General features: G+C 45.7%; 1 protein-coding gene across 4 annotated transcripts in view; it reads left to right on the forward strand.

Annotated features, from left to right (window-relative positions):
• The window catches only part of LOC139763801 (uncharacterized), a 471,998-nt gene that overhangs the window by 322,104 nt on the left and 131,658 nt on the right, over nt 1–18,236 (forward strand). The window contains exon 1 of one of the 4 annotated variants that reach the window (XM_071690059.1): nt 487–1,077. The exons of 2 other annotated variants lie outside the window; for them this stretch is intronic. Coding sequence is in view for 1 of the 2 variants with exons in the window: in XM_071690060.1 (XP_071546161.1) it covers nt 1,040–1,077 (38 nt within the window). In the remaining variant the exon portion in view is untranslated. Of the gene's footprint in view, nt 1–486; nt 1,078–18,236 lie in introns of those variants that run through there. One more of the 4 variants, XM_071690060.1, reaches the window with a different exon arrangement.

Here is an 18,236-nt window from a genome sequence, read left to right on the forward strand (position 1 = left end):
AGTAGTAGGGACAGCCCGCAGGCCACCTCAGGTAAAGCAGTACTATGGCACCGCCGAGGTTTCCCCTACGTCTTACATTACCTCTATGGTGACCAGAGCTTACTTCGCCAAGGTCTTAAGCCCACCAGGTAGCCAACGCAAAATACAATTTTCGCTCAGTTCTCGCCAGGCAGACTTTAGTCGTGCCGGCAGGAGCAGTCTTATGTCTCTGAAGGGAGGGGTCCTATGGCGGATGGACGCAATACTGCTGAAGGTGATCTCAATTATAACCTAACGAAGACTTCTTGAGTGACCTCACTTGTCCCGTAGTTTGCTAAGGTGGTGGGTGGTGATGGTTGTATTAATGGTGGGGCACAGTGCTGGAGGCGGTGGGGACTAAGTCGTGGACGCGTCGTGAGTGAGTTGGTGGCACAGCGTTCGTGGTGGTGTTGGCGGCGTTAGTGGTGACGGTGGCGGCAGTGGTGGTGGTGGCGTTAGTGGTGATGGTGGTGGCGGTAGCGGTGGTGGTGTTGGTAATGGTGGCGGGGGTCCAGGAGACATTGGCAGGAGAGTAGAGCGAGGAGGAGTCAGTGTGGGCTCGGCAGTGGTGGCGGAAGGTTGTGAACGCTGGTGCTGTGTCGGTCGACGGTCACCCGCTGCTACACTCGCACGGCTACCTCACCTCTGGTCCTTCTCTGTGTTACTCTCTTGTTCACACGACTCCTGCTGTCATGTAGATCACTCCCTCCTTTAGTGCTGGACCTCCTCTAGACACGTGGGTAAACTCACGTGGTCTTGAAATACCAAAAAAGAGATATATTGTCCCGGTGTGTAGTAGTATAACTTGTCATGATAATGTGAACCGTAAGAATGTATTGGTTCAAAAATGAAAACGGCTAACGCAGGGGAAACTACTTCGGAGACTGACTTGTGTTGTGAACAGTTACGGAGGACTCTGGTGTACAGGTGACACTTGCAGGCATTTGACTTAGGTGGAGGTTGTCGAGCAAGGTAGGATACCTCCAGCCCGTGCCAGGATAGCCTAGCAGCAGCTGCTGTCATGGGACTCACACTTCACTCGCCTATCAGAGAAAGAAGGTAAGCAAGAAATGAGATTTCTTTCATGTGTACTTTGTCAGCCCCACGAGTATATAGTGTACTGACATAAACCACGCAATTTGGGGACTTTTGCATGTAAATGGCATAGATTACTTTAGGTGTTTGGTACCAAAGTAGTTTTCCTTTTTTGGGACAAGCATTTAACCTTTATATTGACATTTCATGCTGACGATCTAAGTTTTTAAATGTTCATCATTGAGGCTTGATAATAATCAACATCAACATCGAAGTCATTTTTTGATAATCCTGAGTGTTTGGTTTTCATGATCTCTTGGGAATTATCTAGCTTAAAGTGTCAAAAAAAAAAAATCGTACCACTGAAGGTCTGTCTCCTAACCTGTTTTTCGGTATTTACCCGCTAGTAACAAGTTCCTCCCTTCACCTAAGAACTTAGCTGTTACCTAGTATTATATATATATATATATATATATATATATATATATATATATATATATATATATATATATATATATATATATGATGTATTGACGAAGCAGACACATAACGATCACAGATGAAGTTGCAGACCATGGAGGGAAATCAAAGCAAGAAAATTTGCTTAGGGGCTTTCGTGTGTTTCAACCCATCTTCAGATGCAAACAGTAATAAATCACAGATGGAGGAAAATATACACAGACATCAGTAGATGTTAACAAGATCTCATCTTATACCGATGGAATACACGAAAGCGCTTAAACAAAATTTCTTGCTTTGATCTTGAAACCTTCATGGTCTACAAGTTCATATATATATATATATATATATATATATATATATATATGTATATATATATATATATATATATATATATATATATATATATATATATATATATATATATATGTATGTATATAAGGTAACCTTGATGTAAGATAAAAGTAAACAATGCTTAATGTATCCAAATTTGAAAGAATAAAAGATTAGGTAATTTGTCTCAAGGGAAAAGTTAACAAAGCTGGCCTTGCTTAACGTAGTTCAAGCTAACGATGATAATCTGTTCTCATACAGAGCAACAAATATGGTCCATCCTTTTGTGTTCGTGTCATACCAGACAGAACCACACAATTGCTGTACGGTGATATCAAGCAGTTGTTGCATCCGCTCTTGGTACACTGGTCCATGTTGCAGTTCCAATTTTGTAGTTGTAGATCATCATTTGTGTCGTGTTGTTGGGATAGGAGACATGGAATAGTGGTTGGGATAGAAAGGGGATGGTAGTTGGGATAGGAGAAAAGGGATAGTAGGCTAAAGATTGAAGGATGGAAAGAGATATTGAGAAGGCGAGTGCAACGTCGTAGCTATCCATATAAATAGGATGTACTTTGGCCGAGCAGATTGTGGCACAGGCTATGTATTTCTCTGCCGTAAACCCCTTATGTTTATCTCATGTGTATCAACGGCTTTCAAAATTAGGATATGATTACAAGTTGCCTTTCTACTAGTATTCGTGTTAGTACGAATGTCCGCTGCTTTTTAATATTCGTGCTAATATTCTATTACTTTCGTAATCGAATGTTCATTTTCTTTGTTGGGATGAGGTGAACGAAGTAGTGGATTATAAAGGCGATCATTGTCATTCGTACAAAGGATATGGGAGATGGACAGATTGTTAGCCTGTGTCACTGTAGCCAATTTGGGCTATAGATTAATTCTAAGGATTTGGGAGATGTGCATATTGTTAGTTTGTCACTGTAGCCAATTTGGGTGTAGCGTAATTCCATATTGAGAGAGTTATGGCAATTCGTATCGTCTTTGTGTAGAGAGAGAGAGAGATGCTAAGACATGTCGTTGAAACCAATCGTATTTTTGGTAAGATGAGCAATATAATCAGGCCCGGGTTTCTACCATTAACCCATACATCATACTACCAATGGTACCGTATTAACCCATACATCATACTACCAATGGTACCGTATTAACCCATATATCATACTACCAATGGTACCGTATTAACCCATACATCATATTACCATTGGTACCGTATTAACCCATACATTATACTACCAATGGTACCGTATTAACCCATACATCATACTACCAATGGTACCGTATTAACCCATACATTATACTACCAATGGTACCGTATTAACCCATACATCATACTACCAATGGTACCTATTAACCCATACATCATATTACCTATGGTACCGTATTGACCCATGCATCATACTACCAATGGTACCGTATTAACCCATACATCATACAACCAATGCAATGGTACCGTATTAATTCCTCCTAACCATCCTTCACTTCAGGACTGCCAACACCTGCTTCCACGACTGGTCTCGGTCGTTTTGGTCAGGTCAACAAGTCGCCTCGTTTAGACGTTAGTTTAACGATCATTCGTTCGTCTCGGCGGAACCTTAGACTTACTGTAACTGTTGTTCGACTGAAGACGCGTCATAATGCAATTACAAAAGAATTTCGGGGATGGTCGTTAATGTCGCGTATCATTGCTAGATTGCTCTAATTACCATTGGCTATTAGTGTTTAGTGTTAGTATACCAGTACGCAAGCCAATGTTCTTCTGTATTCGCGTTTTCTATGGCCCAGTTTTAGGCTAGTCTCTTTCAATGTCGCTGTAGGTCGTAAGGTGTTGCAGTCTAGTCTGATGTCTTGAGACTCAACGTCGCTTGGCTCATGTTAGTGTCACGGACGTGGAGTGGACGTCCCACGCATCAGCTGGAGGATCGATATGTTCCTGGCGCTACGTCGCTGACGCGAGAAACGGCCGTAGGGGATTGTCCATGTCATTTGCCTCACACGATAGTCCTACCTGACGTTCCCCTTCAACGCCTCGTTCGCCTGGGACACACACACACACACACACAACACACACACACACACTGCACTGAACGCTGGTGATAATCTCCAAGTGTATTTGTTTTTTGTTGTCTTATTTTGTTTTTGTTTTTTTATGCCTCGACGGTGATGGACACCTGTGTGTGTGTAATGTCAAGGGACCGGACATAATGTGAGGCGGAAGAGGAAGCTTCAGTCGCTCAATGATTTATTATTTAGTACACGTTGCTTTGATTGCAACGTAACCGTCCAGTTAAATAGTACTTGTTGAACGCCATGATAATACCCTTTCGACCCCACCCACCATCCCACACACCCACACCCACACACCATCCCACCTTTCTTCTTTTTTCTTTTTTACCTGCCCATATGTGCGTTAGTTACGCCCGGAGCTGGTAACGCCTTCAAGTGAGGAGGTGTAACCTTGGGTTGGGAGCCCAGGTGTCACCGTCAGTGGAAGAGAAGGGAGCCCAGAGTGTCGTGAAAGACTCGCTCGCTCCTAAGGAGTCCATCATTTCCCTGCTACTGCGTGGAGTGCAGTGTTGAAACTGGAGGAGCACAGTAAAATGGTTTCTAGGGTTGTATAATGATTATATTATTATTGATAAGAATGATCATAACAATGTTGCTATTATTGATAAGAATGATAATGATAATTATTATAATGATAATATTTGATTTGCATGCGTCTCTCTCACCAATGAATAGCCAATATCTTCTTGTGGACTTAAGTAATTGCCGTGTTTAACTAAGATTTGTGTTTCTGTTTAAATGTTTGCTTAAGTATCAATGTTTAACTTTCCAATGTAGCGCTTGCATATATATATATATATATATATATATATATATATATATATATATATATATATATATATATATATATATATATATATATATATTACCGTTTGTGTTTGTATTTTTTTCATGTAGTTTTAACTATCCGGTTTAGCACCTGTCGCTAACCATCCAATTTAGGGCGTATATTTAACAAGCGTGAAGCCGTCTTACGCTGTAGTTTTAATACCAGTTATTCCTTTAGTTCATCTCATTAGCTAACTCTGTTGTCGTTGAACCTCACCCGTCGTATACATGTTTGCTGTATTTTCAGTGAAGTCCTCCTGATTTTTTTCCCCACTGTATCGCCTACTGTATTCTTGTTGGAAGTGTTCAGAGTAACACAAAGTATATCACAGTAACGCACGTTTGGCAAGTGTGTAACACAAAATTTAGCACTTGGTTGCCATCCTGCAATAGAGCAAGTTTAGCACCTGCGTAACATACATCTAACACCTGCGTAAACACAAGTCTAACACTTGCGAAACACCTGTCGTACACCTGCTTAAAACAAGATTAACACCTGCTTAACACAAGTTCAGCAGCTTTGTAAACACAAGTACAGCATCTGTGTAAACACAAGTCTAGCACCTGCGCAACACATGTGTAACACAAGTTTGTTAACACCAGTGTAACACAAGGCTCGCACCAACCACAACCTTCGTAACACAAGTGACCACACACACCCCCCCACCAGATGGTGTTACGGCCAAACGTCCCCTAAAACACTCAAGACCACAGCATCAGGCTACAGATCCGGCTAGTTCTCGGCTCTAACGACAGAATACATAACGTATATTTTGCCGTAGCAGACAGGCGGAAGGGTGAAGGGAGGAGGGGATGTCTCAGCTTCATAGCTGAGTGTGCCTTGAAATCCCATTTTCTATAGGTCAGGATATTATGCCTACGCCAAGATCTTCCCGCGCGATAAATTACCTAAGTTATTATTATTATTATCATTATTATTGTTATTATTATTATTATTAGTATTATTATTGTTATTTTTATGAGGACTTGATTGATGATAACTTCGCTGGAGGGGTTGACACGTAGGGGAAGCCTGGTACCGAGAGCAGTGTGTGTAGGTGTATTTATACAAAGTGTCTGTGTTGCGATGTAGTTTATCTAGATTATCTGCAAGCTGAGGGAAGGTTCATGTCTGTGGGTTATAAACTGCGGAGGAAGGTTTTTGTGTCAGCGTTTGACCACAGCGTCCTGAATTATTTTGGTATAGTTTTTCTCGTTCGTTCAGATGGTTCGTATTATCTAATGATATGCCTCGGTTATTTATGCCTGTATATTCTTATATGTCTCTATTCATCTATCTATCTATCTGTGTATCATGAGATAGATAGCTAACTGTGAGGGTTTTGTAGAGTGTGGTGGGTCAGTTGTATGCTGGGGTAAGGGTAGGAGAGAGTGGAAGGTGAGTCAGCTGCTATTTGCAGATGACACGGCTCTGGTGGCAGACTATACATTGTGTGCTTGTCTTTTGTCTGTCTCTTTGTAAAGTGCACACACACACACACACACACACACACACACACACACACACACACACACACACACACACTGTTCGGTCACGTCACTAAGAAGCAGAACGAACTAGTAGAGGAAATTGAGAGAAATACAGCAAAAGATACCTGAAATGTTGGAGCCGAATTACAGGGAGAGGCTAGAAACCATAAACCAGCCCATTATGGAAGAGAGAAGGGTTAGGAGCGATTGGATCATAACCTTTTAAGATCCTACACCTACATGTGTGCTTTACTGCTATGAACCTATGTTGTTTTTACAACCTTGAATGAACTCTGTGAGCTATTCAGATATACGGGTTAGATAGGAACAGTGTCACTGGTCATCATAAACGATATAGGTATAGTTATATAGTCATAGGTAGTGGGCGTAGGTGCAGGGCACCAACCTAACACCTTGGAGTCGACACATCCATTAAGAACCCATAAGTCTTTATATACCAATATCAGTTGCATTGCTCACTCATTATGAAATGAAGTATAAAACAGTATATATGTAAGAAATCCATATAAGTTATACTGTGCGAAGTGGTTAACCCTAAACTCAAAATATTACATGAAGCTGTAGGACAAAGGCAGAGCAATTGAGTCAGTAATGAGGGAGGATGTTCAAATCAATGACCTCAAGTGGTAGTGCTGGCCCACTGAGGGTAGAGGATGACACGGGAGCAACATGACCGACCTGTGCGGAGGTAAGGGTGGGTAGAAGACCTCCTAAACCAACGTCAGGCATACAGAAGGTGAGGTAAGGTCCCAGACCCAGCTGTCAGGATAGAAGACCTTCAAAACCATCGTAAGGTATACAGAAGGTGAGGTAAGGTCCCAGACCCAGCTTTCAGTGTAGAAGACCTCCAAAACCATCGTAAGGCATATGCAAGTTAATGTAAGGTACCAGACCGTGTTGTGAGGGTAGGAGACATCTGAACAGGAGTCCTGGGATTGTATGATGTATGATTATATGTATGTATACCTTCATTTTCTGCTCCAGAGGTCTCTTCTATCTTCTATGGTGTTCCTGCAGCGCTCAGGAAGCCGGCCAAGTCCACCGGGCGGGACTATTCTTTCTCCCCATATCCACAGAGATCACACACACACACACACACACACACACACACACACACACACACACACACACACACACACACACATCTTCCTCCGCATAAGCAGGGCAGCATCATGAACAGACGACTTAAGCTTTCGAGAGGGTGGAAATCCTCGCGTGGCCTCTCTTTTTCCCCCGTTCCTGCTTGTAGACATTAATTATACAGGAGGGGATGGACTTCCAGCACACCTCAGCTCACCATTCCTCTAAGCCGTCCCCTTACGTTAAGTAGGAGATAGTAAGTAGAGGGTAGATATCTTCCCCACTAATCATCGTAGATCTCTTGGTAGAATCTGTTGTCTATCACCATTAAAAAAATATATATATGCACCACAATTGAAATCGGGAGAAGCAGTTTGAATCCTCCTCACTTCCTGTATTACTGGCGTTATGCCACGCCCAGTACAGACCCACTGGGGGAAAAAAATGAATACTTGTTCAACCAGGTTGTGAAGGGTGCGCGGACCTGGTGCCCGCATCCTCACACAAGCAGACTGATCAAGAAAAGCCACAATGAAGCTTCATGTAAGCTTAATGAAGCTTCATGTACTCTTAGAGTTGAGGAGGAAGGCAAGTTTATGATAGGTATAGGTACGGGAAAATTATCTTTACCCCTAAACATAAGAAGGGTAGAGACGTGTAGTTTTATATATGTGTTAGAGATAAGTGGATAGGTATGATTATACGAGATAGTAACATAAGTAGGTTTCGATAGCTTCAGTGTTGGATGTTGGAGATGACCTCAGTGTTAGATGCTGCAGATGACCTCAGTGTTAGATGCTCCAGATGACCTCAGTGTTAGATGCTGCAGATGACCTCAGTGTTAGATGCTCCAGATGACCTCAGTGTTAGATGCTACAGTTGACCTCAGCGTTAGATGCTCCAGATGACCTCAGTGTTAGATGCTGCAGATGACCTCTGTGTTAGATGCTCCAGATGACCTCAGTGTTAGATGCTCCAAATAACCTCAGTGTTAGATGCTACAGATGACCTCAGTGTTAGATGCTCCAGATGACCTCAGTGTTAGATGCTGCAGATGACCTCAGTGTTAGATGCTGCAGATGACCCCAATGTTGCGAGTGTGTTGCGGGGTCAGACGTGGGCAACATGAACCCCGTACATGCCACTGTGGCTGGGTCAGGCGGGTGGCCCCTCGCACTGGACACGACTCGAGCATATTCGGAGCTGAATATCTTAGGATGTTATCATTGGGTCATGGAACTGTTGAGACCAGATGAAGCCGGGATTAACAGCCGCTGTGTTGTGGGCTGCATGAGTCTTGTGGGGCGATGACCGGAGCAGCAGCAGCAGCAGCAGCACGGGTCCTAGGACAACTAGGGACTGGTGTTGACTGCACGGGTCCTGGGACAGCTGGGAGCTGGTGTTGACCGTACCAGTCCGACCGCATGGGTCTTGGGACAGCTGAGGGCCTGGTGTTGACCGCAGCAACAGCAGCACGGGTCTTGGGACAGCTGGGGGCCTGGTGTTGACCGCAGAAGCACGGGTCCTAGGACAGCTGGGGGCCTGGTGTTGACCGCAGCAACAGCAGCACGGGTCCTTGGACAGCTGGGGGCCTGGTGTTGACCGCAGCAACAGCAGCATGGGTCTTGGGACAGCTGGGGGCCTGGTGTTGACCGCAGGAACAGCAGCACGGGTCCTTGGACAGCTGGGGGGGCCTGGTGTTGAACGCAGAAGCACGGGTCCTGGGACAGCTGGAACCCTTGTGTTAAACGCAGCAACATCAGCACGGATCCTGGGACAGCTGGGGCCTGTGACAGCTGGGGACTGATGAGAAAACTGATTAAGACAACGGATGATAATGAGGTTTTCTTCCCGGGGAATTATCCTGGGTGATGTCGAGGGGTCTGCTTTATCTTAGTGACGAAAGGGAGGCATGGACAGGTGTCTCAGAACCACGGTAGGTTCCTTGACCCTCCTCTCCGTCAGGAGGATCTGATTCTTTTTTTTTCCTCCTTAAAGAAGCTTTGACTCCCATCCAGCCCATGTTGACACTCCTTATGTCGCCCTCTGTGTTGTTCCCTTGTCTCTTCGGCTGGTCATTATACTTGCATGATCCCTTATGACCTTCATCCGCGCTGGTCGTGTCACTTTCTTGTTCCCATGTGACTTTCAGCTGCGTTGCTCATGTTCCTCGCCAGTGACACCTCAAGTAGCACTTGCCTCCTCCAACACGATATAGGTTAGTGTGTTACATGAGCCAACAGATCAGGAAGTGCTAAAGTTGAGGCACTGGTTTTTATCGCCATTGCTTCTTGTAAGGGTAAAGGATATACCGATGTGTTTATGGCGTGTCTGTTGTCTGTGTAACACCGTCATCTTCGTAGTAATGTGTGTGTTGTTAAAGTCACCATTTAGTTTGTGTTGTGGGATTACGAAAAAGAGATGGGATTTCATTTAACATTTATCGTGGTCTGTAGGTCGATACCCAGTGTACAGGTACAGCAGGTGGTCTACATCCAGTGTACAGCAGGTGGTCTGTAGGTCTATACCAAGTCTCCAGGTACCGCAGATGGTTTACATCCACTGTACAGCAGGTGGTCTGTAGGCCTGGTGTACCGCAGGTGGTCTGTAGGTCTATACCCAGTCCCCTAGTACGGCAGGTGGTCTATACCCAGTCTCCAGGTACGGTAGGTGGTCTACACCCAGTCTCCAGGTACCATGTGGCACCTGTGGTACATCCACGGTCTCCTGGGTGTCACACAGGTACAGTGTCCGTGGTCAGCCAAGAGGGTGATGGTCGACCCTTCACCTTCTGGTTGATGGAGGGAACTTGATTTTTAACCCCCCACGTTCCTCCTCCTCCTCCTCCTCCTCCTCCTCCTCCTCCTCCTCCTCCTCCTCCTCCTCCTCCTCCTTCTCCTCCTCCTCCCTCATCATCCTGCTCATACCTTCCTCATAATGACCATGCGATGAAGATGGCGTCTACCCGATGGTTTTGCATTTACAGTGAACATGAGACGTCGCCATGAGACATGGAGGTCTTGAAGGGTGTGTCGCCATGAGACATGGAGGCCTTGAACTGTGGGTTGCCATGAGACATGGAGGCCTTGAACCATGGGTTGCCATGAGACATGGAGGCCTTGAAGGGTGGCCCCATAGGAGCATTTTACACTTAGATGATGGTGGAGGGAGCACAGCAATAATCCTTGATGAGCTCCTAGAATCATGTATAAGATGGAGTGAGAATGAGTGAAACGATGGATGAGAGAGATGTTGCCATGTAGGCAGGACTGGCGCATGGGCGGCCAACCGCATATGGCAACAGTCGTCTAGTGTTACCAGGCAGGCGGTCACCCATCCAGGTACTAACCAGACCCAGTGTTGCTTAACTTCTCTGATCGTATGAGGGGCGGCGGCTCTGGGCATAAACTGAGGGAGGGACACAATCACAGGTTCAAGCGTTCTCTCTCTCTCTCCTCTCCTCTCCTCTCCTCTCCTCTCCTCTCTCTTCTCTTCTCTCCTCTCCTCTCCTCTCCTCTCCTCTCCTCTCCTCTCCTCTCCTCTCTCTCTCTCTCTCTCTCTCTCTCTCTCTCTCTCTCTCTCTCTCTCTCTCTCTCTCTCTCTCTCTCTCTCTCTCTCTCGTGACAAGAGATGCGAGTACCATTCCCAAAGCAGAGGTGAAGGAACGTGTTTAACTCAAGAGACACTCTCCAGGTGATTGGGTTGATGATGTCGCCAGTTTGGCAGGGATTGGTAAGGGGGGGCGGCGCGGGCTGGAGGAACGTGTTGAGCTGCATGCACACACTGGAGGGAGGACTGGGTGTCTGGTCTGATGCCTAACTTGGCTGCTGTCAGGTTTGGCGATGATGTACGTTGCGTGCAAAGGCGTCGTCTTATTCGTCAAAGTCGTCACTGACTTCTCCGGAACGTGACATCTGATTCGTGTGATCTCCCTCGTGACGTCAACGTAAATCAAGCGTCTCATTCGTCAGTTTTCCGTTACGACATTCGTATAGGACCAACCCTATCTACTCATTGCCCTGTGACGTCATTTAGATAGTGGAGAGAGGGGGTCCCCTTTCAGCTCGAACTACCCATCCTCTTACCCACCGTACAATTTAAAGTGGAAAATACAGTGTGAATCTGGTGTTAGTATAGACTACAGGGGATAGATGAAGAGATTTATCATAGATGTATAGAATATAGAATCTTTGGGCATATATTTGTTTAAAGAAATATAGAAACGAGACAGAATAAGGAAGTAAAGACTCGATTCTGTTTAAATCGTAAGACAAAGCATTACCTTACACCTGTCGATGCTTGTCTTCTGTTGTTGTTGAATCTAATACCTTACGTTCCTGTGGTGGACCCCTGCACAGATGGGATGCATCTTGGTGGATAAGAGAGGATAGACTTCGTGGGGAGATGAAAGATGTTACGTGGAAAAATGAGAGAGAGAGAGAGAGAGAGAGAGAGAGAGAGAGAGAGAGAGAGAGAGAGAGAGAGAGAGAGAGAGAGAGAGAGAGAGTGTTTATAGGCGCATTCTTAAGAAATACACTTGAATGATGTTAATTATGAGATGCACTTAAGCAATGTTAATCATGAGATACACTTAAGTAATGTTAATTCTTACGTAATTATGAAATACACTTATGTAATGTCAATTATGAGATGCACTTAAGGAATGATAATTAAGTGATACACTTAAGTAATGTTAAGTAATCGTCTGAAAGCTTTACCCGTAGTTGACATGCTGACGTGGGTTGGCTAAAGATGACCTTTATAGAGCTTGTTGTTAACCTTTTCAGGCAGAGATCAGTAGTGTAGTGGAGAAGGGCAAGCGCGAGAGCACAGCTCGGAGGATCTGTGGCGGGTAGGACGAGCCAGCTTCCTGGAGCCCTAGGAACACCTGCAGGAGTAACTAGCCAGCTCAGGAACCAAGGGGAGGGGGATCGCAACTCGAGTGATCACTGCAAACGAAAGTGCAGTTTCGCTCCAGACCGAAGCAATGAAGGGGGAACAATGATAGTGTGTGAAGCCTTCTGATGATCAAAGCCACATGGATATTAGATCAGTTTTATGTGGAACGTCTGTATCTGTCTGTTGTATAAGGACAAAGCATTCCAGTGATGTTCTGGGACCCAAGTGAGATCCTGCGGAGGATCCACGTCTACGTTAGAGCGAAAGCGTGTTCGGTAAAGGTGTTCGGAAGATTTTTCGGTTGATGTGTATAGCAGCTTGAGGGTGACGGCCGTGATGTGATCCCCCTTGGCTATTTGGTAGGCATTTGAAGCCCAAACAAACCTACCCAAGCTTTCTGGTGCCGACAGCTAGGGATGTCCCGTGTGAGCGCAGCGGGGGTGCCACGGTGGTCAAATGATGTCACTTGGCTTTGTGATGTTCTTTGTTTTTACATCATGGAGTGTAGGGCGATGGACTCGTGGGCATTTAGGTTGAGGGTAGAGCTAGTGGACCATGTTTAGAAGTTGGGCGTTGGTAGAGAGGTGGGTGAGTGGATTGGAGGTGGGTTGGTAGACTGGAGGCCAGGAAGGATATATGAGGAAGGGGGGTTGGTTGATGGGATGTGAGGAGGGAGTGTGTCGCTGTGTGTCACGTAGATGGAGGCATTTGTGTATAGATTTCTGCTTAGCATAATGTCGCCCAGTAGCATTGTAACAATATCATCTATCATATATATATATATATAGATATATATATATATATATATATATATATATATATATATATATATATATATATATATATTTTTTTTTTTTTTTTTTTTTTTTTATACTTTGTCGCTGTCTCCCGCGTTTGCGAGGTAGCGCAAGGAAACAGACGAAAGAAATGGCCCAACCCCCCCCCCCCCCATACACATGTACATACACACGTCCACACACGCAAATATACATACCTACACAGCTTTCCATGGTTTACCCCAGACGCTTCACATGCCTTGATTCAATCCACTGACAGCACGTCAAACCCTGTATACCACATCGCTCCAATTCACTCTATTCCTTGCCCTCCTTTCACCCTCCTGCATGTTCAGGCCCCGATCACACAAAATCTTTTTCACTCCATCTTTCCACCTCCAATTTGGTCTCCCTCTTCTCCTCGTTCCCTCCACCTCCGACACATATATCCTCTTGGTCAATCTTTCCTCACTCATTCTCTCCATGTGCCCAAACCATTTCAAAACACCCTCTTCTGCTCTCTCAACCACGCTCTTTTTATTTCCACACATCTCTCTTACCCTTACGTTACTTACTCGATCAAACCACCTCACACCACACATTGTCCTCAAACATCTCATTTCCAGCACATCCATCCTCCTGCGCACAACTCTATCCATAGCCCACGCCTCGCAACCATACAACATTGTTGGAACCACTATTCCTTCAAACATACCCATTTTTGCTTTCCGAGATAATGTTCTCGACTTCCACACATTTTTCAAGGCTCCCAAAATTTTCGCCCCCTCCCCCACCCTATGATCCACTTCCGCTTCCATGGTTCCATCCGCTGACAGATCCACTCCCAGATATCTAAAACACTTCACTTCCTCCAGTTTTTCTCCATTCAAACTCACCTCCCAATTGACTTGACCCTCAACCCTACTGTACCTAATAACCTTGCTCTTATTCACATTTACTCTTAACTTTCTTCTTCCACACACTTTACCAAACTCAGTCACCAGCTTCTGCAGTTTCTCACATGAATCAGCCACCAGCGCTGTATCATCAGCGAACAACAACTGACTCACTTCCCAAGCTCTCTCATCCCCAACAGACTTCATACTTGCCCCTCTTTCCAGGACTCTTGCATTTACCTCCCTAACAACCCCATCCATAAACAAATTAAACAACCATGGAGACATCACACACCCCTGCCGCAAACCTACATATATATATATATATATATATATATATATATATATATATATATATATATATATATATATATATATATATATATATATATATATACACATATTCGAACGGTAAGAATTCCAACCTGTGTCACTTGTGTGGAAACCTTAGATGTCAAGCACCAGGCAGTACATGTGATGGGTATCTGGCCACTGGGGTCTGACAAAGACCCTTTGTTACCTCTACAATTCTTTTGCGCAGCCGCTCACAAGATAAGACCTGGGATGCACGGTATACAAGCCGTTGACAGCGACACAGATCAGATCAATGGACTATGATGCTGAATAGGTGTGACTGGGGTCCGCCTGCGAGAGATTTCATCTCATGTGTAAAGTCACCTTTGGCGAGGTTGTATGGCTAGGAGTCTCTCGTCAAAGTAATTCTCACTTCAAAGGAGTCCACATTTCCCTGCATCTGGGCAGCAGCGCATATATATCCTCCTACAGCAGGATTCGAACGGCCACCACTTTAGTGGAAGCTGAGGTTGTATAAATACTATACATCGGAGCAATTAATAAGATGAATGACCCTTTCGATTACTAATGGAATTCCCCTTCGTCTATGACCTGTTCCTTTCTCTCTCTCTCTCTCTCTCTCTCTCTCTCTCTCTCTCTCTCTCTCTCTCTCTCTCTCTCTCTCTCTCTCTCTCTCTCTCTCTCCGAGTGTCATACTGGGGTCAAAGTTCACGTTACGTGTTTGTCCCCGGCCGATGAATCAGCCAGGCCAAGTGAAAGAGCAGCGAAGCAGGCCAGCAACGGGGACAAGTCGTCAGGCAAACCAGGCAGTGAGTGAACGAGTGGAGCCCGTCACACATAGGAAGGATCAGGCGGGCCAGGCAAGGGATAAGCAAGCCAAGCAATGTAAGGGATGATCAAGGCAAGCCAGGCAAGGGAAAAGCTAGCCAGGCAAGGGATAAGCAAGCCAAGCAAGGGATAAGCAAGCTAGGGTTAAGCAAGCCAGGCCAGGCAGGGGGGCAAAGCATCAGACAAGGTTAGGTCACACCAGAGAAAGTTACCTTTGTCGACCCAACTCACGGGTCCTGCTGACCCAAGGTCAAGGTCTCACGGACCCCACAGGCTCCTCCTCTTCCTCCTTCTTCTCTCCTCTCCTCCCCTCCGCCCTTTCTACTGACCTCCTCAACTTCCGTCCCTCCCCAGTGATCCCCTGAGGCTTTTCACCATTCCCCACTGACCCCATCTCCCTCCCCACTGACCCCCCTCACTGAAGGACCACCCCATCCGAATGACCCCCTCAGACTGCGTCCCTCCCGCTGATCTTTCAGACTCCGCCTCTTTCAGATCAACCCACCCCCATACCCAGAGCCCTTATCTCCAAACAGCTACACGCTTGTCGTTGTGAACACTCGATACAACAAAGAGTCTTGCTGTTAACGGCTGTGTGACCCCCCCCCCCCCACCCCTGTTATTGCGAACCCTCGCAACCAAGTACGTTCCCTTATAACAAACACTTGGTACAGCGAACTGTTGAGGACCGTAACGAATCCCTGCAGTGAATACTAGTTAGAACGAACAACGTTGCTTTGTCACAGGTGAGGGTGTGTGTGTGAGTGTGGCATGTTGCCTAGTAGTTTCATGGATTATGTCACAGATGAGGCTGATGTGCGTGTTTGTGTGTGTGTGTGTGTGTGAGAGAGAGAGAGAGAGAGAGAGAGAGAGAGAGAGAGAGAGAGAGAGAGAGAGAGAGAGAGAGAGAGAGAGAGAGAGAGAGAGAGAGTATCCAGTAGCTTCATGGATTATGTGGCAGGTGAGGATGATGTGTGTGTGTGTGTGTGTGTGTGTGTGTGTGTGTAGGTACAACAGTATCCAGTATCTTGATGGATTACGTCACAGGTTCACGACGTAATGACTGATTAACTATTTTCACCCCCATCTCTTGACATCACGTGTTTTATCATAAATCCTTTTTTTTTTCCTAATATTTTTTCTCATCTTTTTCCTTAGCTTTAGTTTTGTTCCACATGCCCACTCCTCCGTTGCTGAGGATTGGCTACCTCACGCCCCTCCCTCCGTACACTAGTTATTCATGTCATATCCTTTTTCTGGACTCCTTCCTCACAGTGCTGACGTGGGCCCTACCGACATTACCCTGGTTCACTGAAGTTGTCCCTATACCTTTCTCCTCTGGTCTTATCCTCGTTACATTCCCCACTGTGGCTCATCAGGTAAGAAGAGGGATTTACTATGGTGGAACTTACATACGTCGAACATATGGCCTTCCTCAGCAACACCCTCTTCTCTCACGTGATGTTTAAACGACAAGTTATAAGCATTATATCAACTCCAAGGTCCCTAACTCATCGACTCATTCAAGCATTGTTTATCTTCTCCCGTCTGGACTCCCCAAATCATAAGCGGTAAAATCAGAATTGGTGGCTGTCCCTGGACTAAAAGCCTTGAGGAACCGGGTTATTTTATCCCTTTTGCCTCGAGATCATGCCACTCCTAACGTGTGCTCTCGCCTCCCTCTCTACGAGATAGTCATCAGGCCATTTAAGTATTCCTTAGCTAAGTCCATCTTCATAATCTAGTTGCATCACCTCCTCACCCTCAGCGAGACAGTATCAAAGGCTATCCAAGTGTATACACACAATCTGTCTGCCCATCTTCTCTGTCCGTCTCTCACTTGAATGTTGGTCGCTCTTTTAGGTGAGGCTGGTGCAATGATGCTATACGCCACAGGATGTATGACGTCAAGGGTTGAATAATGTGCTGGCGCCTGAGTGATTATGTTAGCTGTGTTTCACGTTGCGTAGACCACTAGTGACATCAGCATGTTTCACGCCGCCTGGCCTCACTAGTGTCTTATGAGTGTGTCACGTCGCATGGACATGAGTAAATGAGTGGACCAGAGGTGTGTGTGTGTGTGTGTGTGTGTGTGTGTGTGTATGTGTGTGTGTGTGTGTGTGTGTGTGTGTAAGAGGTGACTCGTAGACAACACCGTCAGGAGAGGATGCGCCCTGCCGGAGGCTGCTGACCTCACCTCCTCCCCCACCTCCTCTTGTGCCAGCATTTGAAGGTCAGTGGCAGGGTTCCCGTCGGGGACATAGTGAGTGCCACCACCCACTGTGGAGCGGATGGCTTGGGTGATTCACGATCTGTCATTGTGACGTTCTGCATCACCACCGTCAGCTGTGAGGTGGTGAGTAGGGGGTGGGAGGAACAGACATGCTGTCGACTGAAATTCGGCCCACCTTTTTTTTTTTTGGCATGATTTCCTCACAGGTTTATATATATATTTCTCTCTCTCTCTCTCTCTCTCTCTCTCTCTCTCTCTCTCTCTCTCTCTCTCTCTCTCTCTCTCTCTCTCTCTCTCTCTCTCTCTCTCCTCTACTCTACTCTACTCTACTCTACTCTTCTCTTCTCTTCTCTTCTCTTCTCTTCTCTTCTCTTCTCTTCTCTCTCTCTCTCTCTCTCTCTCTCTCTCTCTCTCTCTCTCTCTCTCTCTCTCTCTCTCTCTCTCTCTCTCTCTCTCTCTCTACTCTCCTCTACTCTGCTCTCTGTGGTGTAAACGCCACCGGAAGTGCTTGTGGTGTTCTTGTCAAAACGTTACCAAAAGGACTGGTTGGCTAATCCCCTCCTCGTGTCTGGCCCTATACAGACAAAGGAGATCTTGTTGTGGAGGAAACTGGCCTTGTGTAATTTAATCGTAAGACCAATTTCCTGAAGCTTGAGGAGGATGAATTACCTTTTGAGAGAGCAAGAGAGAGAGAGAGAGAGAGAGAGAGAGAGAGAGAGAGAGAGAGAGAGAGAGAGAGAGAGAGTTGACAAATGGGTGGGTTGTCGTTGCCAGTATGATAATTAAGTCGTCGAGATATACCATGAGTTCTGACCTCATAACCTGCCTCAAAAAACTATTATTCGTAAGTTGCTGGAGACTGATGGGAGCTGAGCAAAGGTCAGCAAGACTGATTGGACCAGTGCAGTTCCTTCCTCCCAGGCGTGTTAGAAGCAA

The sequence above is a fragment of the Panulirus ornatus genome, chromosome 48 (genome assembly GCF_036320965.1).
Source record: "Panulirus ornatus isolate Po-2019 chromosome 48, ASM3632096v1, whole genome shotgun sequence".
In the NCBI taxonomy this organism is placed as follows: domain Eukaryota; kingdom Metazoa; phylum Arthropoda; class Malacostraca; order Decapoda; family Palinuridae; genus Panulirus; species Panulirus ornatus.